The sequence below is a fragment of the Gekko japonicus genome, unplaced genomic scaffold (assembly GCF_001447785.1).
Source record: "Gekko japonicus isolate JY-2015 unplaced genomic scaffold, Gekko_japonicus_V1.1 scaffold33, whole genome shotgun sequence".
NCBI lineage: Eukaryota > Metazoa > Chordata > Lepidosauria > Squamata > Gekkonidae > Gekko > Gekko japonicus.
The window spans coordinates 91,512-119,016 of record NW_015174272.1 but is presented as its reverse complement, the minus strand read 5'-3'; the positions used below and the strand labels follow the sequence as shown (position 1 = coordinate 119,016).

General features: G+C 44.5%; 1 protein-coding gene across 1 annotated transcript in view; it reads right to left on the bottom strand.

Moving 5' to 3' along the window:
- PITPNC1 (phosphatidylinositol transfer protein, cytoplasmic 1) overlaps positions 1 to 27,505 on the bottom strand; it is a 211,408-nt gene that overhangs the window by 103,711 nt on the left and 80,192 nt on the right. Inside the window, exon 2 of the mRNA XM_015423679.1 lies at positions 13,068 to 13,216. Within this exon, the coding sequence (XP_015279165.1) occupies positions 13,068 to 13,216 (149 nt within the window). The remainder of the gene's footprint in view (positions 1 to 13,067; positions 13,217 to 27,505) is intronic.

Here is a 27,505-nt window from a genome sequence, read left to right as displayed (position 1 = left end):
CTATGTTTGGCTGAATGTTGTCTTGTGCACGTCATAATTTTCTCACCGAATCTAACAACAACAACAAAAGGTCTTATGGCACTTTACAGACTAACATTTCTTGTTGATCAAGATTTCATGGACTACAGCCTTTGCTGCAATAAACCTGTCTTTAAGGTGTCACAAGGCTCCTTGTTTTTGCTGTAGTGGTTAAACAACTATGGCCGCCTTTCTTAATTTGTTAACCTCTAATCATATTTTCGTATCACTACTTTTTTGATGAAGAAGAATCCAAGAATATCACTTCTTAAAGCTTTCCCTTCCTTCAAGGAGCTCAGGGTGGTTCTCCCTTCCTCTGTTTTATCCTCCCAATGAACCTCCTTCCAAAGAGCAGTGCTGCCAGTCTCCAGGTGGGGTTTGGAGATCCCCCAGAATTACACCTTATGTCCCGTCTACATAGATCAATTCCCCTGGAGAAAATGGCTGCTTTGGAGGGTGGACCCTATGGCATTATACCTCTCCTCAAACCACACCCTCCCCTGGCTCCGCCCCCAAATATCCAGGAATTTACCACACTAGAGTTGACCACCCTACCTGTGATGTAGGCTGGGCTTAGAAAGGACAACTGTGAGTTGTCCTCTCTAAATGAGCTTCTGGGCCAAGGGAGATTTGAGCTACTATCTGAATAAACAATTATAGTCCTTGATTAGTTATGCCAGCTCTCCTAGGCTCTGCTGTTCTCCCATCTAATACAATATGGAGACGGTTTTAGATTGCATTTTCAGATTTCAAACAAACGGTGCTTTGCTGCAGGTGTCCGAGTATCAGTGAAAACTTTGAGGGCAGTTTGTTGTTTCAAACAATAATCTGCATTATATCCATATATGAGTATAATTCGAGTTAATTTCTAAATTCTTCTTCCCAAGTGCCAATGGTTCTTCCCTTGCCTCTAATCTAGAATAAATAGTAGTCTGCCACATTTAGGTCACATCCTTGTATACTGCAAAACTTTGCCCTCTATAGACTCCACTTAGCACTATAAAGATTTACAAGTTTCTGAATGGGGTGTGTGTGCCCACACCACTGTTGAGAAGAAGCTGCCTTGTTGCCCCCACAGGGACCAGCGAAGGGGTTACATGCAACAAACTCGTTTTTTAAGTCAGTTACCTTCCTTGATAAACATAAATCTCCTCAACTAAAGCACATATGAGCAAGTTATAAAAGGAAAATTGACTGCTTGATAAAGACACATTATTCCATATTTGTCTGCTTGATGTATCCTCCCTGATAACATTAACTTTGTAAAAAAAAAATCTTGTCTTCGATTTGTTAAGGACTTTACTGCGACATGTGACATACTGCATGCAAAGGAGTCAGATTTTCAGAATGCTTGTATTTAAGACTCAATTTTATTTTCCTATCACATTCTTTTTTAAAAAAAAAGTTTATAGATTATAGAATTACAGGTAGGGGAAACCGTGAGGATTTGTGACGGGCATTTCATTTCCCCCTCCCTTATTATTTCATTTTTGCCTTCCCTCAAGTCTCCATAACTTTCTCCTCTTTTCTATTTCATTCTCTGCTTCCCATGCAAGTCAGGGCTCTTCAGTGATACTTATTATTTATTTATTTCATTTATTCCCCTCCTTTCCCCTCAATGACGACTCGTGATGGCCAGTTTCAAGTTCCACCCTCCAGGAGCCTCAGCAAATCACTTTGAAATCACTTTCAAATGATGCATTGGAATGCTGAAAAGGGAAAAATAAAGAAGGAATTTGGCAGTTTAACTGCTGGCCAACTGTAATGTATCCATCTCCGACCACGTGCGCGGCTAGGTCGCCATGCGGTCATGCGAAGCGGCTGAGCTTCGCTATCATGAACAGTGGGCCAAGCGGATCCTAGCCCACACCAATCGGAGGGCTAGGCTCCCGGCCGAGAGCCCATGGAACTCTCGGCCACTCTAAATAGCCAATCACTAGTGTGGGGGTGAGTTTGGGGAGTGGGATTGTTGCACATATAAACCAGCCTGTGAGCCGGGGAAACTTGTCTTGTTCTGAGCTGAAATAAAGTATGAGAGCTGAAATCACTAGTAAGTCTCAGTACTTTTCACCAACTGTCAGAGTTGGAGGTTGTTGGATTTTGGTGGGAGAAGGTTAGGATGTTGGCTGGTTAGGCAGGGAGTCAGTTGGGGACTTAAGGTATTTTGAAGGTAGGTAGTCTTTGGATGCTGTTCCTGTCAAAAACAGTTAAAAGAGGGAAGCCTATCTGCTCTGTGTTATAAAGGTATGGATCCTGTTCCTGACAAAAACAGTTAAAAGTTAAAAGCCTTTCTGTCTCACTTTATAAATCTGAATCATACTAGAAACCTACTTTGTATGCAGTTACAAAGCCACACATTCCACTTGAAATAAGCAAATTTCTTAGTTGTTCTCATCAAACGTACTGTGTGGTTCCTTCAAGCCAACGATCCCCTCATAATAGAACAAGTCAATGCCAGGTAGCACCTTGAGTCCAGATGCTGCCCTCACTGAGGGCTAGAAGACTAAGCACTCCCCAAAGCCTCACATTTATATATAGTAAAGGTAACGGTTTCTCTTGCTCGAAAGCCAGTCAAATCCGACTCTAGGAGGCAGTGCTCATCTCCGTTTCCAAGCCGAAGAGCCAGTGCTGTCCAAAGACATTTCTGTGGTCATGTGGCCGGCCCGGCATGCCTAAATGCCAAGGTGCACGGAACGCTGTTACCTTCCCACTGAAGTGGTACCTATTTATCTACTTGCAATTTCTTGCTTTTAAACTGCTAGGTTGGCAGGAGCTGGGGCCAGAGATGGGAGCTCATTTCATCACATGGCACTCAGGTCTCAAACTGCCGAGCGACTGACCTTCCGGTCTGCAGCTAAGTGTCTTAACCTCTGAGCCACCGCAGCCCTACACACACGCACACACACACACAGAGTTAGTTAGTTAGTTAATTAGTTAGTAAGGTATGAAATTTAAGTATCAAGTTTCTAGGTCTGAGGCCGGGTTATCATCACAGTTTACATAACTCTCTTCTCTTCCACTTTATCCTCACAACCACTCTGTGAATAGGTTAGGCTGGGAGTATGTGACTGGCCCAAGGTCACCCAGTGTTCTTCCACAGCAGGATGGGGATCCATACCTGGGTCTCCCAGATCCTGGTCTAACCACTGCATCATGCTTGCTTTGTAGGATGGCTGGTATGGAATAGTAGCAAGCAACTGAGGCTGCCCATGGTTGTTGCTGAGCCTGACCTCAGTAATGCATCCCTCAAAGGCCAAAACAGCCCCAGAAAGGGCTTTGCTCCCCCCCCCCAGTCTTTTACTGACAGAAACCAAGGCTTGAAGCTAGCAATACTTTTGTGATTGCCTAACAACCTCCACAATTAACCCTGTAAAGGGCATTAGTTTCTTAAAGGTAGAGGTGCCGCTTCTATTATTTAGAGAGTTTTAATCCCCTGATTTTATTTTATTTTTTAGATTTCAGATTTTTTTGAAAACCTGGGGTTTTTCTCAGTTTTGTAGAAAGATCTGTTTTGTCTGTCCATGACTCCAAGCTCTTGATTTATGTATCCACAGACTGGGCCATGTTGAGAATTAGATATATTGACTGAAACTGACTCTATGAATGAGTGTACTTTTCCAAAAGCTCCACTTGGACATTTCTCAAGAATAATGTTTCTTAGGAAACCTTTTGTAGCTCTCCTAATGAAACTCAGTACTGTTTGATAAACAGGAGCTGATAAAGCTTGTACTGACAATGTAATGTAAATATATATTTCAAAAATCAATAATTTGTTATTATTCAGAAAAAAGACACAACAATAAATATGTCTGGACTGTGAATGTCATTTTTATAAATGGTCTCAGAATTTACTTGCTAAAGTTAAGAATCTAATCCCCTCTCTCCATTTTATGAGTCTAAAAGGGCATACCACTGATTCTGCAGTGCCTAGTAAACTTTGAGATGTTGTGCAAATTGTAAATGATAAATTATAATAATATTGCAGCCTATGTACCCAGCTGCCAGGGATACAAAATGTTAGCTTTGTGTTGCAATGACTATGCTCCACACTGTATAATGGTGTTTTCCCAATGTGAAATAACTGGCAAGGAAAAAAAATGACAGTCTCATTCATGACCAGACACAACTATAAATCCTTCCTGCACGTTGGAAGGTTGGCAAAGATAAGAGGAGGGCTATGATAATGATAAAGATCTAGGCGGCAAATACTGAAGGTTATCTTATCTGTCCACCACATTTTAATATCGTCCCTCCAAGGGGTTCAGGACAGTGTACATGGTTCTCCTATTTTATCCTCACAATCATGTGAGGTAGAGTAGACTGAGAGAGAACTGGTCCAATGTCACTCAGTTTCATAGCTGAGTGGGAATTTACACCTGCATCTCCTTGCTCACATACCTGCATTTTAAACACTGCATCACACAGACTCACAATCTTAAAGAAAAAGATAGTGGCCTAATCTGCATCTAGCATTTGCTCCGCTATTATACCAAACCCACACTAGAACATAAAAAGATGCGGTTCAAAACCACATTCAGATACCCTGGGCCAACGCCATACTGACTGCAGAGTCACCCCTGAATGGCCATAAAACGGCCACAAATCTATGCAGATAGCTACCATAAAACCAAGAGAGCAAACGAAGTGAAAGCGGCATGCAGTCTGGACACTGCCATAAAATCCGACAATCAAAGAAAGTAAAAGTGGCATGCAATATAGAGGGGAATCTCTGTTCCAGAGTGGGCTTGGTAGAACAGCAGAGAAAATGCTAGAAGCAGCTTGGGCCAGTATTTGGATGACTGGGTGGAAGGAATAGTGTTTGGATATATAAAATGAGGAGTATTTGTTCACCTGTTCACTCAGACCATTTCCGCATTGACATTCTTAAATCATTGATGTTTGTAAAACTTTCCGCACATTTTTTGGGTGCTGCAAGACTAGCTTCAAATTAACTGCCCTGTTACCCCACGTTTTCCAGATCTACTTTTCCTGTGATTTTTTCTTCCTTTGGATATTAACTCGCAGTTTTCAAGTGTGGCCCTTTTGTGGCATCAGCATCATGTCACATGTACACCCTACCCCCCCCACAAGTCCCCCAGACAACAGTCTGATTTTTTAAAGCATAGTTTTGATGACATTACGACACTGATTTTTTTAAAAATGATATTGCTGCGTTATAACGCAGAGACAAAATGATCAATAAGGTTTAATGTAACTTTCTCCATGCAATTACCTGTCCATGAAGTTCCTTTCCTTTCCTTTTTTTTTGTGGGTAGGTTTTGTCAGCTTGCACTTGTATTGTTTCTTCATCTTCCCCCCCTTCCCCTAAAGCTCCTGGTGTGTTTTCTTTTCTTTTCTGTGAGTATTTTGTGTGTATGTGTGTGCATGTGCTTACAAGCCTGGAAGTAATGGTGGCTTCTGGCGACCCCTAGAGGGGGCTAGGACATTTCTGCATCCCCAGCCCTGGTATTCCTTGGAGATCACCCTTCCAAGAACTTGTCAGGGTCAGCCCTGCTTAGCTTCTGAGATCTGATGAGACTGGGCTTGCCTGGGCTATCCAGGTCAGGGCACTCCTGGTGTGTTTTCGATGACAATTCAGTCTTTTAAACATCTGAAAATAATGGAATTATTTAATTGATTTGATAATCATGGAAATCCAATATGTGCCGTGTTTCCATTTAGTGAGCTTCATAATTATTGAATAACATTGTTATGAATTGGTGTATCCAGTTCGACAATTCTGAATGGAATACTATTTTCATTAGGATTTTGTGGGAAACTTTGCCAGGCATTTTCTTAGTTGGCAACTAAGGAGGAGTGGGGGACCTTTAAAATGGTGGCAAACATGCTGTTTCCTACAATACATCCAGCCTTTTTTTTTTTTACAAAGCTGTTGCTGAGGAAGTACTCGATGACACATTTAGCGTGCTTCATAGTTATTGAATAACACTGTTATGAATTGGTGTATCCAGTTTGATAATCACTGGCCATGGCAGCAACCATGCTGTTCCCCATGATACATCCAGCCTTTTAAAAAAAAAGTTATGATGTTATAATGTTACTGCACATGTACAAAAAAGGAGGTTCCGTCACTGACAAAGTACATGACGACACAGCTGCAGAACCCCTTTTCAAAGGAAGTGTGAAACACATGGAGAGGGTCGGATCCAAATTCTAGAAAAAAATCCTGGAAATAAATGCCCTTTTGCGGAAGGGGTGCCACAAAGTTGGAGCATCAGCTGAGGATTCAACTCGCTGGAAAACAGTGGCAACACTGAGATGTGGAAAAGGTCTCAGATTACTAAAAGAACCAGTGACCTCAAAGAACAGAAAGGTAAAACAAGTTACAGAACGTGGACAGGCATCTCATTTGTATCTTTAAGGTACAAGATGTTCTCATTTGGAACTGAAGACTGAACTAAATATCCACTGTATCCCCTTTGCATTCTGAGATTTTGCACCTCTGTGTGGCAGAACATGGGTTCCCAACATGGTGCCCATGGGTGTCATGGTACCCACCAATACCATTTTTGGTGCCCACCAAGGATTTTTAGAATGTGGATGGGGCCAGATGGGGCTTTTGCACAGCTGGGCTTCTGGTTGGCCACTGATTGGCTGTGCGGATTTTTAAGGGTTATTTTGGCAGTAATTGACACCACAAGTATCTTCACTTTATGACTGAAGGTAAGCTGTGTGTATGCAAGAAAATAATTTTAAATAGTATGCTCATTTAAAGCATACTATTAAAGTTATGTATAAATTGCACTTATTTCACATGCTAGCAAGGTCATGTTCAAGATCCTACAAGCTAGGCTTCAGCAGTACATGGATAGAGAACTGCCAGAAGTACATGCTGGGTTTCGAAGAGGCAGAGGAATGAGAGATCAAATTGCCAACATTTGCTGGATTATGGAGAAAGCAAGGGCGTACCAGAAAAACATCTACTTCTGCTTCACTGACAACGCTAAAGCCTTTGATTGTGTGGATCACAACAAACTGTGGCAAGTCCTTAAAGACATGGGAGTACCAGATCACCTCACATGTCTCCTGAGAAACCTGTATAAGGGTCAAGAAACGACAGTTAGAACTGGAATTGGAACAACTAATTGGTTTAGCATAGGAAAAGGAGTACAACAAGGATGTATATTGTCACCCTGCTATGCAGAGTATATCATGCAAAATGCCAGCCTGGATGAATTACAAGCCAGAATTAAGATTTCCGGGAAAAACATCAACAATTTCAGATATGCAGATGATACCACTCTAATGGCAGAAAGTGAAGAGGACCTAAAGAGCCTCTTGCTCAGAGTGAAAGAGGAGAGCACAAAAGCTGGCTTGAAACTCAACATCAAAAAAACTAAGATCATGGCATCCAGACCAATCACTCCTTGGAAAATAGAAGGGAAAGTCATGGAAGCAGTGACAGAATTCACACTCCTGGGATCCAAGATCACTGCGGACGGTGACTGCAACCATGAAATTAAAAGACACCTGCTCCTTAGGAGGAAAGCTATGGCAAACCTAGACAGCATAGTAAAAAGTAGAGACATCACCCTGCCAACAAAAGTCCAGATGGTCAAATCAATGGTATTCCCAGTAGTAATGTATGGCTGCGAGAGTTGGACCATAAGGAAGGCCGAACACTGAAGAATAGATGCTTTCGAATTATGGTGCTGGAGAAAACTTCTGAGAGGCCCTTGGACTGCAAGGAGATCAAATCAGTCAATCCTAAGAGAAATCAACCCTGACTGTTCCCTGGAAGGCCAGATACTGAAGCTGAAGTTCAAATATTTTGGCCACCAAATGAGAAGGGAGCACTCACTGGAGAAGACCCTGATGCTGGGAGAGACTGAAGGTCAAAGAAGAAGGGGACGGCAAAGGATGAGATGGTTAGACAATGTTATCGATGCAACGAACATGAAATTGAGCAAACTCCGTAGGATGGTAGAAGACAGGAGGACCTGGAGTGAAGTGGTCCATGGGGTTGTGAAGAGTCGGACTCAACTCTGCGACTGAACAACAACATAAATTCTCTCCCTGACATTTTTGGAGGCTCTACCTCCTGTGGCATGCATCTTGAGGAGAGACTCCAAGTAGTACAGGATTATATCATCCATAGAGTGAAATAACTAGAGAAAGATGTAAATAGCCCCTTTTCTTGGAAAAGAAGAGCTGTATTTCATATGTTGTTTTGCTGTCACTATGCAAAATTAGTTGCTACATTTAAAGCTATATTTGATATTTGATATGCAGGAGCATCTGTTAAAGTATTATTGAATACAGGCCATGTATTTTTAACAAGCACTGTTTAAATATACTGAGATTATTTTAGATAAGACTCTTAAAATACATTATATTTTCGTCTGCTTTTCTTTGTCTCCTCAGTTTTATTGACAAGAGCTATATTGTTACTTCTTAATCTTTTGCTACTATCAAATACTGGCCCTTACGTGTACACTAATTTATAATTTTGATTAAAATAAAATGTCTAGTAGTAGTAATAATAATACTTATATTTTAATTTAATTTAATTTAAAACATTTTATGGCTGATTATGTTTCAGCTGGAAAGCTTGGCTGTTTTAAAATTAATATATACTTATATCAGCTTCAGTACATTTCAATATTTTAATACAGTTGATTACGAACAGGCAATATTAGTGGAATGGCAGGTGATTGACACCCCAGATGAATTTTGTTACGTATCTTTTGCTAACAAATTTAATTATATCTGGATATTACCGAACATTTTGCACAAAATTCTACAGTGCTGATGTCAGTTATATCATAATTTTAAGTAACAATTCTGAACATAAACATGTTTGATTAAAAAAGGGATTTAAATTTTGTAAATTAATTTGCATGAGGCTGCTGCTGTTCATTATGGAAAATGTGTTTATTGCAGTATTCTGTCCTATGGGCCTCCTAGGTAACAGCGAGCTACATTCCCAGAATAGTTCAGAGGACATAATCAGTGTATATAAAGAAAAGTGGTTTGTCTGGGACAGTGGCTTCACTCTTGCCTCATACAGAACATGTAACTCTTTCTTCTGTGCCTGCATATTATAGAAAGAAAACTAGCCATGGTCAGAGCTATGCCAGATTTTTTGCATGAAAGTGAGCTGAAATGTTTCCTGGAAAGGAGGAGGGAATGTTGTTTACCCTTTTTTGTGCCTCATCATTATTATTTGTGCCTCCTCATTGGATTTGCAGCCCCTGCTCTAGCACCCCTCCTTGGACTGTGATCCCAGCAAATCTTGGTGTGATCATGAAGTCACAATACCATCAAGCCAGTCACATTTCCGTTTATCTCTAATAGTGGTAGACCAATTGTCTGTCATGGATAGAGCTGCCAGGTCCTCTTGGTTCCCAGGCCGGGGGGGGGGCTCTCTTGGGGGTGTGGGGGGTGGGATGACATCACCATGCGCAATGTACCCAGTGTGATGATGTCATGCGGAAGTGATGCCATCATGCTGGGCAGGGGTCATTTCGTAGAAAAAGAGCTAGGGGAACTCATTAGCATAACTCATTAGCATATGCCACACCCCCTGACATCACCAGAAGTGTGTCATAAGGCCACCCCCCCTGACATCATTGGAAGTGTGTCATAAGGCCACACACCCCGCCCCCAATGGTCCCGGCCACCGCCGCCGGCCTTGCAGCTCCACTGCCAAGCCCCATGAGGGGCCCGGTGGTGGACCTGCAAGGCCGGCGGGAGTGCAAGGAAGCCCTGCGAAGGCCCTCCCTGGCCCCAGGCAGGCAGGGGTGGGGAGAGGCAGGGAGGAAGCAACTTACCCTCCCTCTTCTCCTGCCTCCTCCTGGCTGAATGAGGGCTGGAAGCGGGGTGGCCAGAAGCAGGGGGCGGGGCTTTGCCATGTGCCCCGCCCCCCCGTACCTCACCCGGAGAAACTGCGTTCCCCCACATTCCCCCCCGAAATGACCTCTGCTGAAAGGAAAGTACAAAATGTTGTTAAAAATTAAATGAAGTCTTGATTCTAGAAGAGATGCAAATGACCAGCTGATTCACTATTCATCTGGGGATGCTGCACAGCAATGCTCTAGTATTTCGAGCAAAATACTAGAGCGTCACCGTGTGGCATCTTCAGTGTGATGATTTTACTTCCATGTGACGTCATCACACTGGGGATGTTGTGCCAGGTTGTGGGTGTTGGGGGCAGGGATTGGAGCCTGCCAAATTGGGGGGTCACCCACTTCCACCTGGGGGCTGGCAACCCTAGTCATGGAGGCTTGTCTGCCATTCTTCTCACTGAGGAGTTCCAATAGGCACCAAGAGACCCCAGCCAAAACACTGTTTGAAAACCACCCAGCACCCTCAGACTTTTGGTTAGACCTAACAACTGAAGAACAAACTGATGATAAACTAGTTGAAGTTAGCTAGGCTTGCATTTACAAATAACGATGGGTATTTGAAACTTGGATTCAATTTGAGCTGAGCCATAAAACATATTGAAGTTGGTAGATTTTAGAGTCCATTGCGAGGCAGAATGTAACCTGGGGAAAAGGTTTACTTTATCTGAATTCACTAATCAGACCTGCAATGCAGTAGCTGTGGAATTAATAGACAGCCACCTGCAGAGCACATTGAGGCAAATTTAATGCTAACTCACATCTTAAGCAATGTCAGTTATTTAAAGGAAACAATGAATTTGTGCAGGACTTTCAATACGAGCCTGAAACTGTACTGGGTAGTGAAATGCAGTCCAATGGGCATTTGAAAGAATGGAATGGAAGGCAAACAGAGAGAGGTTTCTGTAGAAGACAGCTCAAGGCTGCTTAAATTTGCCAATAATTTCCTAATGAGTCATCTATCTTGGTGAATCATCCAGATGTGTCATTTCTGGCCAACATTGGTTCTGTAAAGTAATGAATTCCTGAAGCTATTTTATGAGTGAAGAAATGTTATACATGGAAACATATTTCTGTTGCTGAAATGTTCAAGCCATTTTCAGCAAACGCCACACTCCTACATTAATGTAAGGCCAAATCCAGGCTACCTCGATCTCTTCAGATCTCAAAAGCTAGGCAGGGTCAGCCTTGGTTAGAACTTGGAAGACCACCAAGAAAGTCCAGAGTTGCTACACAGAGGCAAGCAGTGGCAACCCACCTCCGTTTGTCTCTTGCCTTGAAACCCTATAGGTCACTATAACTCAGCTGCAACTTGACAGCACTTTCTACCACCATATTGGCTCAGTGGTAAATCATCTGCTTCACATTTAGAAGGCCCAATGTTCTAGCATCTCCAGTTTAAAGGCGAGCATAGTAACACATCTTTGTTTCTTCCTTTTTTTATGCATGTGCTGAGATGCTGAAGAGCTTCTGTCAGCCAGAGTAGCCAATATTGACCATTTTACTGACCTTGATAGACCGATGGTCTGACAGTATAAGGCAACTTCATTCGTTCAGTACTACAGGACCTTGAAAAGTACAGCCATTGAAAGAAATTAAAACTCTTGAGGGATATTTTTAAATCAATGTATTGTGCAATAAGTAGCATGTTAAATAGTGTACAGAAGACTTGCAGGGAGAAAGCATTAAAAACCAGGTATAGTTCTCATAGAAGAACTTGGTTGCTTCTGCATGGAGGTGTGAAAGGGCACTCCTGTGAGAGCAGCACTGAGTAGAGTGGGCAGGAACAGTGTTTATATGGCCCATGTCCATGCTGCCAACGTCTGGTTGGGAAATTCCTGGAGATTTGCGAGTGGCGCCTGGGAAGGGGGAACTTTAGAGACATTCGAATTTGACATTGACATAGCCTCCTGGCCAGCAGCCAGTGCTGCAGGTAAGTTAGGGAGGGCTTTGCCAGCCCCAGACATTGTCCATGTTTTTATATGTGTGGTTATAATACCATGAAATGCAGACATAGCAGGAAAATATACTGTATATTAATTTGGAGATTATTCTTGATCAAAGTAACTCTTTGGTCTTGTAAGTTCTCACCTCTTGGAAAATACCTCTTGGCTAACATACATACCAACTAATCTAGTATGTGAAGTGTGTTAGCCGAATGGCTTTATTTACAGCAATTGGCAATTTATAAATGGGTTCTTGCCAATTTATACCAAGGTCCTGATCCCATCAAGGGTTACCAGTAAAGCATTCGAGGCTGTTGTGGTTAAAATAGATGTCTTTTACTTAAAATATATCTATACAAACAATACTGATGCACTCACACATTCAATCAAGTTCCTAAGAATTACAGTAGGAAATAAGCACAGTTGCATTAGCAGGTGGAGGTGATGGTGGGCGATACTTATCTGTCTTGCAGCTTGGTTGGTCCAATGAAGAATAGAGGGGAAGAAATGGAAACAAAAGGAATCCACACACAACCAGAACCAGCCGGAACGCGTGGATCTCTTGACTGCAGATCAAGAGATTAGTAGAGGCAAGGGTTGGGGATAGCAAGTGGGATTTAAGAGGGGTAAAAGCAGACAGGGGTTGTTGCGGGGTAGATGCTATCTATCCAGGTAGGTAGAAGGGACCAGGTGACTGGTTCTCTCCTTTTATAGGGGGTCCAAGAGATGAGTGGTACCTGTGCCAACCTCTTGACCTACCTACCTTTTAGTCCGTCCCAAAAACAATCCTACAGCTTTCTGAGCCTATGTGTGTGTGCACAGTCCATTGTGTGTAGCAATAAATAGTTCATAAAGCAAATATCAGGCTTATTCTCTAACAAGTGTTTTAAGTTGTGGTGACTGCTTTCACACCAGCAGGCTGCTGAATTGTATTAATGATTCATTAATTTAATTAATGATAAGTTGTCAAACATAAGACATTTCTGAAAATTTTGCCTTGAATGGAACATAAGAAAATAGTGTGATTTGGTACTCTGTGTCTCTGCCACACTGTTTTCCAACAGAACATGCTATTAATGAAAGCAAAATTCTAGTCAACCACTGTTTCCTGTTTCTTTTCTTCAAGCTGCCAAACTACAGAGGAATATGTTTACTTACAAAATATTAAAATATTAATGTCTTCTGCACATAGTATTACAGGAAGATGCAGCTTCAAGATGTTTGCAGAGGCACTTGCCTGTTCAGATAAACTCGTTTTTCTGTCAGTTGACCGTTCCCATAATTTGGATCTTCATAAGGCTCATTCTGCACCACTTCTACACCTTCTCCACGATCACTCTGCTCATGGCTGTGTTTACTGATCATGTACAGCTGTCCAATTCTGTACTACAAAGCAAAAGGAGAGGTAAAAAGATTAATCTTTGTAAAAAAGAAAGTTATCAAAACACATGAATATCCTTATCCAGTGTTTTTTTTGTTGTTGTTAAATTAAGTGCTGGTACTCATATAGACGGCTGCACAGATTTCCACCAATTCCCCTCTCTGGACTTGGGAGAGCCCCTCCCCCAAAGGTGCCAGTACTTAGTACCAGTAATTACCACCATAAAAAAGCTCCGCCCTTATCCTAATTAGCATAATTTAAAGACATTTATGAAGGAAAAGATCCATTACCCTGAGGAATGAAAAGATGATAATAAAAAATTAATAACAGCAAGTATTTATAAAGCCTTCTTTATACATACACATTTAGAAGTTATTATACTACCTGGAGTGGCCCCAAGAACACAGCCGCATGGAGGACACAACATCTAGCCTGGCAAATGATGCAGTAATGATGTATATAGCAGTAGAAAACATGCCACCGTGCTTTGCTAGTGATGATTTCATACAGCTTCTACCAATTGCACTGCAGACTTTCATACATAATTAATGTATTCACAATGGGAACATTGCTATTGCAAAATGCTTAGGCACTTGTGGATCCTTTTACCTGGGGTAATGCTTTGTGCATATAACACTGCACAACAGCAGCTCATTCAAGGACGGTTTTACCATTGATTTCAGTGCAGATTATGTTACAGAATTATTATACAGCGCTAACAATACATTTAATAACAGAAAGGTAAAGAGAGAGAGAAAGATTATAACTTTGCATTTCTCGCAGTCTCAACAAATGGTGCAGTGCTTGAATTCTGTAGTGTAAGGTAGGGGGGCCCTTCATTAAATCCACAAGCCCTATCCCTCCAATTTTAGTCCCTCCTACTTGACTCATAAGCCACACCCCCAGCTCTGTTCTTACAGTCTGCTTTACAGTTTATTCTTATATCTCTGGGGTTGTAAAGACATATACATAACTAGGGATGGGCATGAACTGAACCATGAAGAAAAAATTGTTATTTTGCCTTGTTCATGGTTTGCAAACAGAATGTGGTGACGGGTCTACCGTCACAAATTTCCACCAACCTCTAAAGCAATTTGTGGTGGTTCATGGAGGAGCAGAAAGCAGGGTTTTAAAGGGATTCTAAGTCTCTTTAATCCCTGCTTTCTGTTCCCCACAAAAGCCACAAAAACAGCTGAGCAGCTGTTTCAGGCTATCTTGTGCCTCTGCGCTTCGCAGCTGTTTTTTGGGCCATCTTCTGCTGTCCCTGTAAAGTTTAAAGGGACTACACAATGCAGCCCGAAACAGCTGAGCAGCTGGAAGCAAGCTGTTTCTGGCTGCTCAGTTGTTTTCCTGGCTTTCTGCAAACCTCGTTGAAAGGGACTGCAGTTCCTTTCAACTGGGTTTGTGGGGCTATGAACCACAAACCACTTCAGTTTGCAAACCAGCATTTCCCCAGTTCATGCCCATCCCTACACATAACAATAAAATAATGTCTGGGGGTTTTATGCCTTCAGTTCAGACTACAAACTGTACCAAGACCAATTACCTCCTACGCCTGCTTACAGAACTAAATTACATTCTCATGGACATTGTTTTGGGGCTCCTATTACCCAACAAAACTCATAAAACCTGAAGCAATAATTATCTTCTCCTTTGTTCGCAGTATACTTGTTCAGGCGGGATTCAGAATAAGAAGTTCCCTCAATGCTGCACTCAGTGAAAAGAGACTCCCTCAAGAAGGGACATCAACTGAGGCTAGGGTCCCCTGGTCAGTCCCCGCCACTGATGGGGGATGGGGGGATAGGCTGGGGAGGATAATCCACCGCCCCACCCCCAAACAGCAGCATCCTATAGGGACGCTGCTGATGCAATGATATCACCGGTAGTGACATTATCATGCTGGGGCCATTGTTTGGTGACACTCTGGCATTCAGGGGGGAACTCTATGGTTACCAAGAGACCCAGCGAGGAGCCCCCCGCCACAGCAAAGTTGAGACCTGGCAACCCCAGCTCCATTGAGGAAACTTGCCAACAGGCCTAGAGAAAAAATTCCTTGTCCCTTTAAGAGAGGATTAGTGTGTAGAAATGGTCAGAGGAAGCTTTTGGCACTGAAGTAAATAACATCACCTGGTAAATAACTTCCCATCAAGCCTCTGTTCAAGGGACAGGTCACTTATTCCCTGGGCAGCTAGCAATCCTACCACTGACTATGGGACTAGGAAACATTGCTGCAATTAAGGTAAAGGTTTCCCTTGCTTGAAAGCTAGTCAAATCCAACTCTAGGGGGCGGTGCTCATCTCCGTTTCCAAGCTGAAGAGCCAGTGCTGTCTAAAGACATTTCTGTGGTCATGAGGCCAGCATGACTAAACACCGAGGGGCACAGAATGCTGCACCTTCCCACCGAAGTGGTACTATTTATCTACTTGCAATTTCTTGAACTGCTAGGTTGGCAGGAGCTGGGGCCAGAGATGGGAGCTCACTCTGTCATGCGGCACTAGGTCTCCAACTGCTGAACTACTAGGGTTGCCAATTCAATATAACTTACCAGCGGGGGAGCCTCGCTGGGCTCCGGGAGCCGTCCCTCGATGCGTGCGCGCACGCGCAAAGCACGCGCGCTGCCAGCACATCACCGGAAGTGATGCGCGGCGTCAATCACGTTGAAGCCGTGGCCCCAATCGTCGGAGGGAAAACCATAGAGTTTCCCCTCTGATGATTGGGGCCACGCCCCCAACGTGATTGATGTGGTTGCGTCAACTCTGGTGACGCAGTCACGCTACGCTTCAGGGGGCGGAGTTCCCCTCGGGGCCCGATTCCGTGGTGGCGGAAATCGGGCCTCCGAAGCGGGGGTTTACCCGCCACCTGCCCCCACTTGGCAGCCCTACGAACTACAGACATTCTAGCCTCATCTTTTATGCTTATACAGTCTTCAAACTACCAATGCTGCAGCAGGACTTGTGTCATGGTAACACTAATCTGAAAGTTACTTCTGTTGAGATACACAAATTTACTTTTGAAAGTTCCAGCCGGGGTACAAATTTAATAAATAAAGAATTAACAAGTCACATTCTCACTCTCTGGCACAGCGTTTTTGAGCCAGTCTTATGTTTGGATGAATTCAAAGCGTACACGCTACATCTGAAAGGAGGGGGGGGGGGTGGAATATCAGACAAAGTTTGATAAATGCTGCTTACCAAAAAAATCTGTTGAAGAAATTATATTGTTGATAGAGTGCAAGAAAATTGTTTCCTGTTGTTTACGTAATGCCAGACTACATATTACTTTAGGGTAGGGTTGCCAGCCTCCAGGTAGGTCCTGGAGTTCTCCCAAAATGACAGCTGATCTCCAGACTAGAGATCAGTTCCCCTGGAGAAAATGGCAGCTTTCAGAGGGCAGGCTGTAGTGTGCGGTTGGGAGCCAACTCAGTTCTTCTTTGACTACCCAAGCCGAAAAAGGCTTGACTCACTCATGTGAGGAAGGCTGGGAGAGGGCAGCCACCGGGGACCAGGCAGAATGCTTCGGCACAGCTGAGAACAAGGCTGGGAGCCAGGCAGCAGCAGGGAGTGGAATGGTCTGAATGCACGGCTGAGCCCAGCCTTGGAGAAGGCCAAGATGGGAGAGGCTAAGGAAACCCTGAATAGCAAGGGGAAGGAGCAGGATAGACAGACAGGCAGCAAGAGGAAGAGGAAGAGGGCTTCCTTTTCCTTTTATAGTTTCCCAGCTGGAGCAGGTGAAAGGGGCTTGAATACAGAGAGTGTGAAAGTCTGGGGAAGGAAGAGAACCTGAGTGCTGGAACCCCCTTTCCTTCCCAATTCTGAGGCCCATGGGCCAGACGCCCTCTTTGGTGGTGGGATGGCATAAGGCCAGGATCCTGTCTCAGGGGGTGGGGGAGCCTCACATGAACCTAGGACTGCCAAATGTGGGTGGGGGGCGGGGAATCCCCCGCTTTGAAGCCCCAATTTCCAACATGGCGGAATTGGGGCCCGGGGGAACCCTGCCCCCTGACGTGCACACGGCGCGCGCACTTTGTGCGCGCGCACCCCCCCCGACACCGGCCGGGAGCCCCCCGACACCGGCGAAGACGGATTTGGCAACCCTACATGAACCATAGAAACTAGATGAAATATCTCTCCAAATCTCCATCTCCAAATCTCCAGGAATTCCCTAGGCCAGAGTTGGCAACCCTATTTTGAGGTCGGTGATTGGCTCTCCTAATGTGCAGCTTAAGCTGCAAGGGTGTTAACCCTTCCACTATGTCATTTTTCCAGGAGAGATCCCTTTCTCCCAAGTTCCTATTAGAAGCAGTAGGGGGGGAAATACAGGTACACTGTATGTGCCTATCCTTTTTACCTACTGGGTCTAACACCGCTATGGGGTGGGGGTGGGGATTTTTTTCAGGGGAATGCCACCAACAGAAGAATTAAAGTTCCATCCTCCAGTTGTAGCTTCTTATGCAGATAGCCCCTTTCAGATGTTTAGTGTACATTAAATCAGTCATTCTCACTTATGGGTTTATTTATTGTGCGCACATCCATATTATTGATCTGGACCCTGGATTTTTCAGGGCATTCAGACATTCATATAAACAACTGTATGTGTGTACAACATGCATATACAACCTAAGGTGTGAAAAGCCCTAGCAGCTGGTGATGATGTTCATTTCCATATAATGAAAACCTTCATTTGCAGATTTTTGCATGCCAAGCTGCTCTTAAAGGCAAAAGAGCAAGTCATCCAAGGATTTATTTTCTTTTCTGATTTGCTTGACAATCCTACTCCTGACTGCAGTCACTCAAATTAAGACAAAAACTGACACAGTATATAAATCATACGTTTTGGTTAGTTATAATCTTTATTTATTTATACTTATTTATTTATTGGATTTATACCCCACCTTTCCCCCTGAGGCAGGCTCAGGGAAGATTACATAAAAATTTTAAAAAACAGAATAAAATCATACAACTGATTCTAAAGTGCTACAGATAGATATTGCATGTCAGACGGCGAAACAACAGTTTCCAAGTATTATCCATAACAGGTGTCAGTCAATAATGGTAATAGCCGATGGTAGAAATTCCAGGGTAAGGCTCGGGTTTTAAGTTAAGATGTTATATGTGGCTCTCACTGGAATGCCTGGTGGAAGAGCTCCGTCTTGCAGGCCCTGTGGAATTGTAAAAAGTCCCGCAAGGCCCTGATGTCCCCTGATGTCCTCGAGGAACTCATTCCACCAGCATGGAGCTGCCACAGAAAAGGCCCAACCCCTGGTGATGCAACATGTAGTAATGCTTCATTATTGCAACTGATTTCTAGCTTATCAGTCCTTCAGTCCAAGCTGCTTGGCACTTGAATACATTCATCAATCAGGCACATTATTATGTATTTAACAGCTGTATTCTGTATTTTGCATAGTTCACCGCCTTGTGTAAGGAGGAGTACAGGCAGAGGAGAGGCAAGGAAGAGCGTCGTTGGGTGCAAGCACACTCACAAATGCAGCTGCAATACAGACTTTAGAAGATGCATAAAAGAGCTTTCAGAATTGTGACCCTAGAGTATATATTCTGTGACTCTTGGATTTACTATGTCCATTATCAGCTCTTTTGAGCTAACAATATTTAATCAGACTCAACAATCTCATCTTGATCTACATCCCTACTTTTACATATTAAATTTTCTGGGGTGGCATTACACTTGAAAAACTGAAACTAGATTTAAGTGGTGTGCATTTATGCATGTATGTGCATGTTCTCTCATAGATATGGTACATACATACCTTTCCTTATCATCTATTTATTGGACTTATGAATCACCCACCCTGCAAGCAGGCTCTAGGAGATTTACAACCTTATAAGACATTTTAAATACGATCAATATGTAACTAAGTTTGCCAACAGTAAATCAGTAATTTAGAACCAATTCAATGTGGTAATATAGTAATCCCTCTTTGCCAACCACACCACTGTCCTGCTCGGCAGGGCAGGGCAGGGTACATGGTGGCCATAGAAGAGAAAGGGAGGGTGCCAGTCTTAACCTCCTGTTGCTGCCCTCAGCTAAAAGCCTGGCGAAACATCTCTGCCTTACAGACCCTGTGGAATTGCATCAGATCCCGCAGGGCCCTGATGTTATTTAGCAGAGAGTTCCACCAGATTGGGGCCAGGACCGAAAAGGCCCCGGCTCTAGTCAAGGACAGCCAGACCTCCCTAGGGCTGGGGATCACCAGCAAGTTGTTCTGGGGACATATTGGAGGAGATAGTCCCGAAGGTATGTGGGTCCCTGATCGTTCAAGGCCTTGAAAGTGGACACTAACACCTTGAACCTGACTCGGTACTCCACTGGTAACCAGTGTAGCTGGTGCAGCACAGGTTGTATGTGTGCTGTCCATGGCATTCCTGCCAGGACTCGCACCACTGCATTCTGGACTAGTTAGAGCCTCTGGGTCAGTCTCAAGGGCAGGTCAGCATAGAGTGAGTTACAGTAGTCCAGCATGGAGGTGACCATTGCATGGATTACCATGGCTAGGTTGGGGCACCGCAGGAAAGGGGCCAGCAGCCATGCTTGGTGCAGATGGTAAAATGCCAATCTAGCAGTTTTAAAAGAAAGAATTACTGAACTAAAATTGGATTCACTTGGACAAACTCAATATCAAGTTGATATAGGATTGATATTAATACTGGTTTCATTTGGACAAACTCAATATTAAAATATTATTACTTCTATGTGTACAGAATCTTAAACACAAGGCTAAGTATTATACAATTAAAAATAAGGGAAGTCCCTATCACTAGTTTACAATCTAATAAAATAAATAAAGAAGTATTAGTTAAAACCATAACACAGCCAACACAATGAAGTTGGTTGAGTGGGTCTTCTCCACCTTCCATCTCCTGCTGCAGCCCACTAAGCCTCCAAAATCCTGCTTCTGGTGATCAAGCAATGCCCAGGAAAAGAGTGATGGCATACATTGAGGAGAAGAATCAGCAAAAAGTGTTCTCCTCTACCAGTGAAATTGCCTTTCTACTGGCATAACTAATATTACATGGTGGAATGGCACTTTTGTATCCAATACTGTCCCGGCCCCTGCCGGGAGCTCCCAGGCCAGGAAGACTGTGGTGAGGAAACAGCTGCCCAGGAACCCCACCCAACGCGCAATTCACCCTGCACAACAGAAGGGCCAATGGCGAGGACGGCACTGCGGCAGGAGGGAAAGCAGTGAGCGCAGTGGCATCCTGGGGCCATGGCGGAGGCCAGGAGGCGATCCTGGGGTAGCAAAACAAGCCTCAGCAATGGACCGCAGTCACGGGGTGGGCCCGGCTTGTCCTGCGGCCAGAGGGGTGAGGGTGGCCCAAATGGGGTCTGGAGGTGCAAGGGTTTGCAGGCGGGAGACCCAGAAGAGCTTCAGGAGGCGTGACACAGCAGGACCCAGCCCCAGAGCAAGGAGGAAGGGTGGAGCCACAGGCTGTGGCATCTCAGCCTTTGGGGGGGCAGGGCCGAGGTGAGGGAGTGACAGGGGAATGAGGGGGTAATAAAAGAAGGAGCGGAGACAGACTAGGAGGAGACTGGGCTGGCTACAGCTGGAGTGGTGCAGGTGTCAGAGAGAAGGGAGCATAGCTGGACCATGAGTGCAGTCAGAGGACAGATCCCCAGGAAGAGCGGTCAGGCAACCCTCTGAAGGTCCCGTCATCTGAGGCCATTACTCCCTCCTTCCTTTGGAACTATCCCTCGGCTCCTGGTCTCTCAATGCAGGAGGAAGACACCTTGGGGTGGGCAGGGCCCGCGGGACTGACCCCACCCAGAGACGGGATGGCTACGGGCGACCAACCGCCAGAGGGACCCGGAGCCCCTTACAAATACTAAAATAATACAGAAAGGAACAGGGAATGGGAGGACTGAGATCCTAATTATGGCAGTATGCAGACGATACCACTCTAATGGCAGAAAGTGAACAGGACCTAAAGAGCCTCTTGCTCAGGATGAAAGAGGAGAGCACAAAAGTTGGCTTAAAACTCAACAACCAAAGAACTAAGATCATGACATCCGGCCCCATCACTCTTTGGCAAATAGAAGGGGAAGTCATGGAAGCAGTGACAGAATTCACACTCCTGGGATCCAAGATCACTGCAGATGGTGATCGCAGCCATGAAATTAAAAGACGCCTGCTCCTTGGGAGGAAAGCTATGGCAAACCTAGACAGCAGAATAAAAAGTAGAGACATCACCCTGCCAACAAAAGTCCGCATGGTCAAAGCAATGGTATTCCCAGTAGTCTTGTATGGCTGCGAGAGTTGGACCATAAGGAATGCAGAGCACCAAAGAATAGATGCTTTCGAATTATGGTGCTGGAGACGACTCTTGAGAGTCCCTTGGACTGCAAGGAGATCAATCCTAAAGGAAATCAACTGACTGTTCCCTGGAAGGCCAGATACAGAAGCTGAAGCTCAAATACTTTGGCCACCAAATGAGAAAGGAGCACTCACTAGAGAAGACCCTGATGGTGGGAAAGATTGAAGGTAAAAGAAGAAGAGGACAGCAAAGGATGAGATGGTTAGACAGTGCTATCGTTTCAATGAACATGAAATTAAGCAAATTCTGGAGGACAACAGAGGAGAGGAGGGCCTGTCATGATATGGTCCATGGGGTCGTGAAGAGACAGAATCAACTGTGCAACTGAAGAACAACAACAAAAATCTCTTAAAGTCAACAAAAAAAAATGGGGGGGGGTTCTGACACAACAGCATTTTCAATAAGTGATCCCTGCCTTCTAACCTAGTCTCAGGATGGGCAGTGTTTTGAATAGCAAATTAGGATGAGACTAAAGAACAGAATTCCTTTGGTTGGGCTGCTCAACAATGAATGGAACCATTTGTTCGAACCAGTTTGAACCTGATGCAAAGAGGTTTATATCAGGAATTATTCTGATGGCAAAACATTCAGGAAACCCTAAGGGAAGTTTTCAGCACAACACTTTCAAGTAGAAAAATAACACCTGTGTTGTTTACTAAGAATGCATAATCTGTGGACCACTAGCAATGCAATTCATTGAAATCTGTGGGCTCGGAATGGAATAACTGCATAGGGTTATATTGTAATTCACTTTATGGCCATGTATAATACAATGTTGGCTTTAAACATGTTAACATCAGAAACAGAAAGCAAAATTCTGTCACCCCCACTCCTTTCCTGCTCTAGGCTACAGTTAGTTCTAAAAACAAATTACTAACATTTTTCTTCTTTCACAGATATCTGTGCTACATAGCAACGTACAAAAATAATGCATAACAGAATGTTGCACTTTACAAATTCAGATGGCTGAGGGCTGGTTGAGAGGCCTATTTTTCACAAACAGCAGATGAAGAGGCAAACCTGTTTCTAGACTGCACCACTACAGGTGGGGATTTTATTACACATATAAAATCCCCTGCATACAAAAAGAAATTATATATCATCTGTGAACAGCAGTATTTTAAAACCTAAGGGATCCAGCCAAAGTTAACCACTTTTTAAAGTTCTGTTGATTTCAGTAGAGGAAAGCTGAGCAGCCAGTGGGGCTGAAATATACTTAATTTGGGCTGGATTGTTCCCCAAGTTTAAAAAAAATGTATAACAACCACAACATTCGCATTAAACATGATTGCAAGCCAGCAATACAAAGCAATTTCAATACAAAGGCTGAATAATAAGGAAGACACTGAGCACCTGAGACATGTCCCACTTTTTAAGCTTTAGACCTACATTTCCTGCTATAACCTGCTGCGACCTGTTCGCTTATCTGAGAAAAGTCTTCTGAAGTGCCACCTTGCAAATGGGTAAGATCAGCAGCTATCAACAACAACAACAATTTTATCTTACAGTCAATGACCAGCATACACAAAGGTTTACATCAGCAGCTATCTATTTGGGCAGGGTGGGGAGGGATGATTTGCGCTGATGGCACAACATCACTTCTAGTGAACACCTGGAAGTAATGCCACATGTGCATCATACTGTCAATGCAACTTCCTAGGATTTGGACCAAGCACTCCAGGTATGAACTGGAAATGGCATTGTGCCACTGGCATGGCACCATTTTTAAAAACATTTTTTCTGTTGCTGGCCCTTGGCAGGCCAGTGGGCAACAGACAAGGAGACCAGAAGGTCTTCCTAGGCCCCGGTCACACAGAAGGTTTTGGCCCGGGAGAGGGACGGATTGGGGTGCAGCAAACGGGCGCGATCTCACCACAACATCTGGGAAGCAGCGCGCACCCGTCCCTGATCCGGCCCTTCAGGCCGAAAACTCGCAGTAAAAAAGAACCACCCCCAGAGATGGACTTACCGGAAATGCCGCATCAAGCACGACCATGGGATTGCTGGCGCACCCGTCGTCCGGAGCAATCCAGGCTCCCGGCCGAACTCCACATGTGCACACATGTGCAGTTCGGCTGCCTCGCTCCCCTTTCAGTGGCTTCCCCCCAGCATCTGATCGTGCCGGGGAGGAAGTGCGCGGCGGCTCAGGGGATCTATGTGATCTCGCTGCTGCGTGCCCCCCCCCCCCCGTGTGGCAGGGGCCCACGTTCACATGCATTCTTAGAGGTGGCTCCCACCTTCTGAAATGGAATGCCTGAGGAGTTTGGGAAGACTCCCCAACATCTGCCATTCTATGGAATCGCCAAATCAGAAATATTTAGGAGGGAATTTTTATAAACAGATGAGAACTGTGGCAGAATTGAACAGTTCAGAGCAACATCTCTATAATGGAATAGGATTGTACTGCAATGATTATTCTAAGTATCAACTTGCTTTTACTGCAGTGGCGTACATCTTTGTAATTCCACTTTCTGCATTGTTTATAGCACACCTTGTCTTAGGCAGCTTGTTGTTCACAGTCACTATATCTATTCCATTGTTAATTGGTCATCTTACGCTTTGTGATTTCATTTTTTAAAATTCTGTAATCCACCTTAAATCTGAATGAGAAAGGCAGGCTATAAATAAAGTAAATAAAAATAAATTGCCCCTTTTCTGCTGTGTGGGCAATCATTTCATCATTCTCTCACTTAGTTCTATTGCTCCCACTGTTCCATATTCAATTTTGACCATCTGAGATACATCAGAAAAATTTAATACAATGTGTGTAACCAAAAACATGAGTGGGAAGAAGAAGAAGGAGGAGGAGGAGGAGGAGGAGGAGGAGGAGGAGGATTTATACCACATCCTTCATCCTTCACTCAGGAGTCTCAGAGCGGCTTACAATCTCCTTTCTTTTCTCTCCTCACAACAGGCACCCTGTGAGGTAGGTGAGGTAGGATGAGCTCTGAGAGAACTGCTCTTGAGAGGACAGCTCTGAGAGAACTGTGACTTACCCACGGTCACCCAGCTAACTGCATATGAAGGAGTGGGGAATCAAACCCAGTTCTCCAGATTAGAGTCCACTGCTCTTAACCACTATACCAAACTGGCAGTACCAAGACACCAAATTAAAACACGTAGAACTCTCTTGAACTGTCTCTTGAAAGTGTATTACTTTCCACTTAAAATGAAATTACACCGACAGCCATTTACAGAATTGATTCGACTCCTGAATTCATTCCTCTGTTGTGTTTGCAATGCAATCAGATTCTCTCAGAGATGCTTTTGCTAAATCAGTCAGCCTCAGCTGTCCTCATAAAACAGCACTCCTACAACTGTGACTATTTCAGTTTAGTGAGGGAAGGATGCATGATACAGCCGGATCTTGTCTAATCTCAAAAGTTGAACAGGGTCAGTACTTGGAAGGGAGAACACCAAGGAAGACACCTCTGCCTCTCACATGCCTTGAAAGCCCCTTGCTGGGGTTGCTGTAAATTGGCTGCAAATTGACAGCACTTTACACACACACGTGGCTCAATCATAACTTTAAAAAAACCAGAATTTTGTGTTGTCCTCTTGTCCAAGGCCTGGTCTACAGATGCAGCAGAATGAGGTGGCAAAGGTCTGAAGTGGAAAAGCATCTGTTATTGGAGTAAGGCGACTCAGCATGGGTGTTTTGTTTTTTTGCAATATTGCTTTCATTGTGTGTGTATGTTAACATAATGAATAGCATGCCTCTCTTTTCCCCAATAATTGTGGGTGCAGCCTGGGACTTGGATTGAGGTGTGTGTGTGGCAGTGGTGAGTCAAGGTGGTAGAAAACCCCAACAAACAGCAGCACAACAATGGGCTCATAATCATACTGTGTTTGCCCGGTCACCATTCCCAAGGGCACAAGAGGGGCCAGGACTGACTTCCTTGCACAGGGCATGGATGGCCATCCTGTCCTGTGACAGGCATTTTAATTGCATGGTGACTTGCCTGTCTAGTACATAGACTGCAGACACTGTCCAGACAGATTAATAGAGATTGCTGGGGAGGAGTCAGCAGTTATGGTGCATGTTGGCTCCAATGACATTGGTGGGGCAGGGGCCGGTGTGGTGGGGCAGGGGAGCAGGGAACTTAATTAAATTAAGCACTAATGTAATTACTGGTTTAATTAGGAGGAAGTAAGCCAGCTGCTGTGCTCTCCACTCTGCAAGACCTTTCTCCACCTGAGATCCTAGCTACAGGAGGAGAGGCAGCCGGTACGTTCTGCAGTGCCCTCCTCCTTCCTTTTCCACCAGCCCGAGCCAGCACTGAGGAGGAGAGAAGTGAGATGAAGCCTTCCCTTCACTGTGAAGGGAGGACAGAGCAGTGGGCAGGTGAGCAAGCCAAGTAGGTGTGCAAGTGGGAATATCAGGAAGGCAGGCCTCTCTGGCATCATGTGACCCATAGCTGGGTCACATGATCAGGTCACATTACTCCCTTGGCGCAGGCGCACTGCAGAGAGGCCTGCCTGCTGGATCCACCTGCTCCTCGCCTGCCTGCTCGGCTCATGTGTCCACTGCCCTGGCTGGTACTTGGCCTGGGAGAAGGAGAGCTGGCTGGAATGTGCTGTCTGGTGCAGAGCACAGTGCACACCGGCCGCAGAGCAGAGTGCGCACCTCCTTCTCCTGTAGCAAGAGTCTCGGGCAGAAAAAGGCCGGCTTTCCAGGGTGTTGGCCATTGTGGGGATTGAGCACAGCCAAGGCAGGGGGCAGGAGTGGTGAGTGGCTAAAGACTGAGGGGGCATGGCCCCCAAATGTCCCACCATAGCTACAGGCATGAGGGCCAGCTAGATCAGGGTTCTCCGTGCACAGGAGAAAAAGCAGTGCTAGGAGGAAGGCTTAGATTTGTTAGGCACTGGGGAACTTTCGGGGACAAGCCAAACCTGTACAAAAGAGATGGGCTTCACTTGAACCAAAAGGGAACCAGGCTGCTGGCGATTAATATCAAAAAGGTGGCAGAGCAGCTTTTAAACTAATCCTGGGAGCAAAGCAGACAGGAGCTAGGGAGCCTCCTGTTCAGGCCAAAGTCAACCCAAACGGATGATGACATAAACATTCAGGATAACATTGATAAGAGCATAATACAACTTGAGAGTGATGGTAAGATGGCGAATGACGGCCATGTGTGGAGACTAAAAGGCCAAGGGAGGCCAAATTTGCTGGAGTTGGAAATATATTAGAGGTGTCTTTATGCAAATGCAAAAACTCTGTGAGGCAAGATGGGGGAGCTGGAGTGCTTGGTGCTCAATGAAAATTTAGATATAATAGGTATCTCAGAAAAATGGTAGAATGGGGGAAATCTATGAGATACAGTCACTCCTGGGTATAAGCTCTATATGCAGAAAAGGGAGGGACAGGTTGGAGAGGTGTTGTGTTGCACATCAAAGGAAGGGAAGTATAGAATTGTTCTGATTGTTCGGAGGAATTAAAATCTGCATAATATATTGGCAACATATGTCATTATAGTAGGGCGGTGTAATAATACATGATCAGCTGTCTCAAACTTTCCTATTGGATAAGGGCAAACCCTCTGGGTATAAGGAATGCAAAGATATCACCCTTCCAGAAAAGCTGAGGGCAAGGCACTGAATGTGCCTTCAAGGTTCTTTTGTACTTAGGGATTTCTAAGACAGTGAGATAGTCTGCTGACAAAAAATTCTTAGTATGCTGTACTGCAAACAAAAGCCTGGGTGTAACACAGCAGGGTGGGGGGAGAAGCCACTCTTGTAGTTTTTCTTCCACAGTTTTTAGCCAGCTTGAACAGTAGTTATCCATAAGAATAAGGGGAGTTTGTCCCTGAGGGTTGCAATTTAGTTTTAACCAATACGTGGCCATTTGAATTCACATGTGTGCCTCAAGTGGAACCATCTCTGCCTCCAGCCTGAGGAGAGCATTTGGGATACATCAAGGGGCTCCAGATATTGATTACAAGTACTTAAGATTGCACAGCT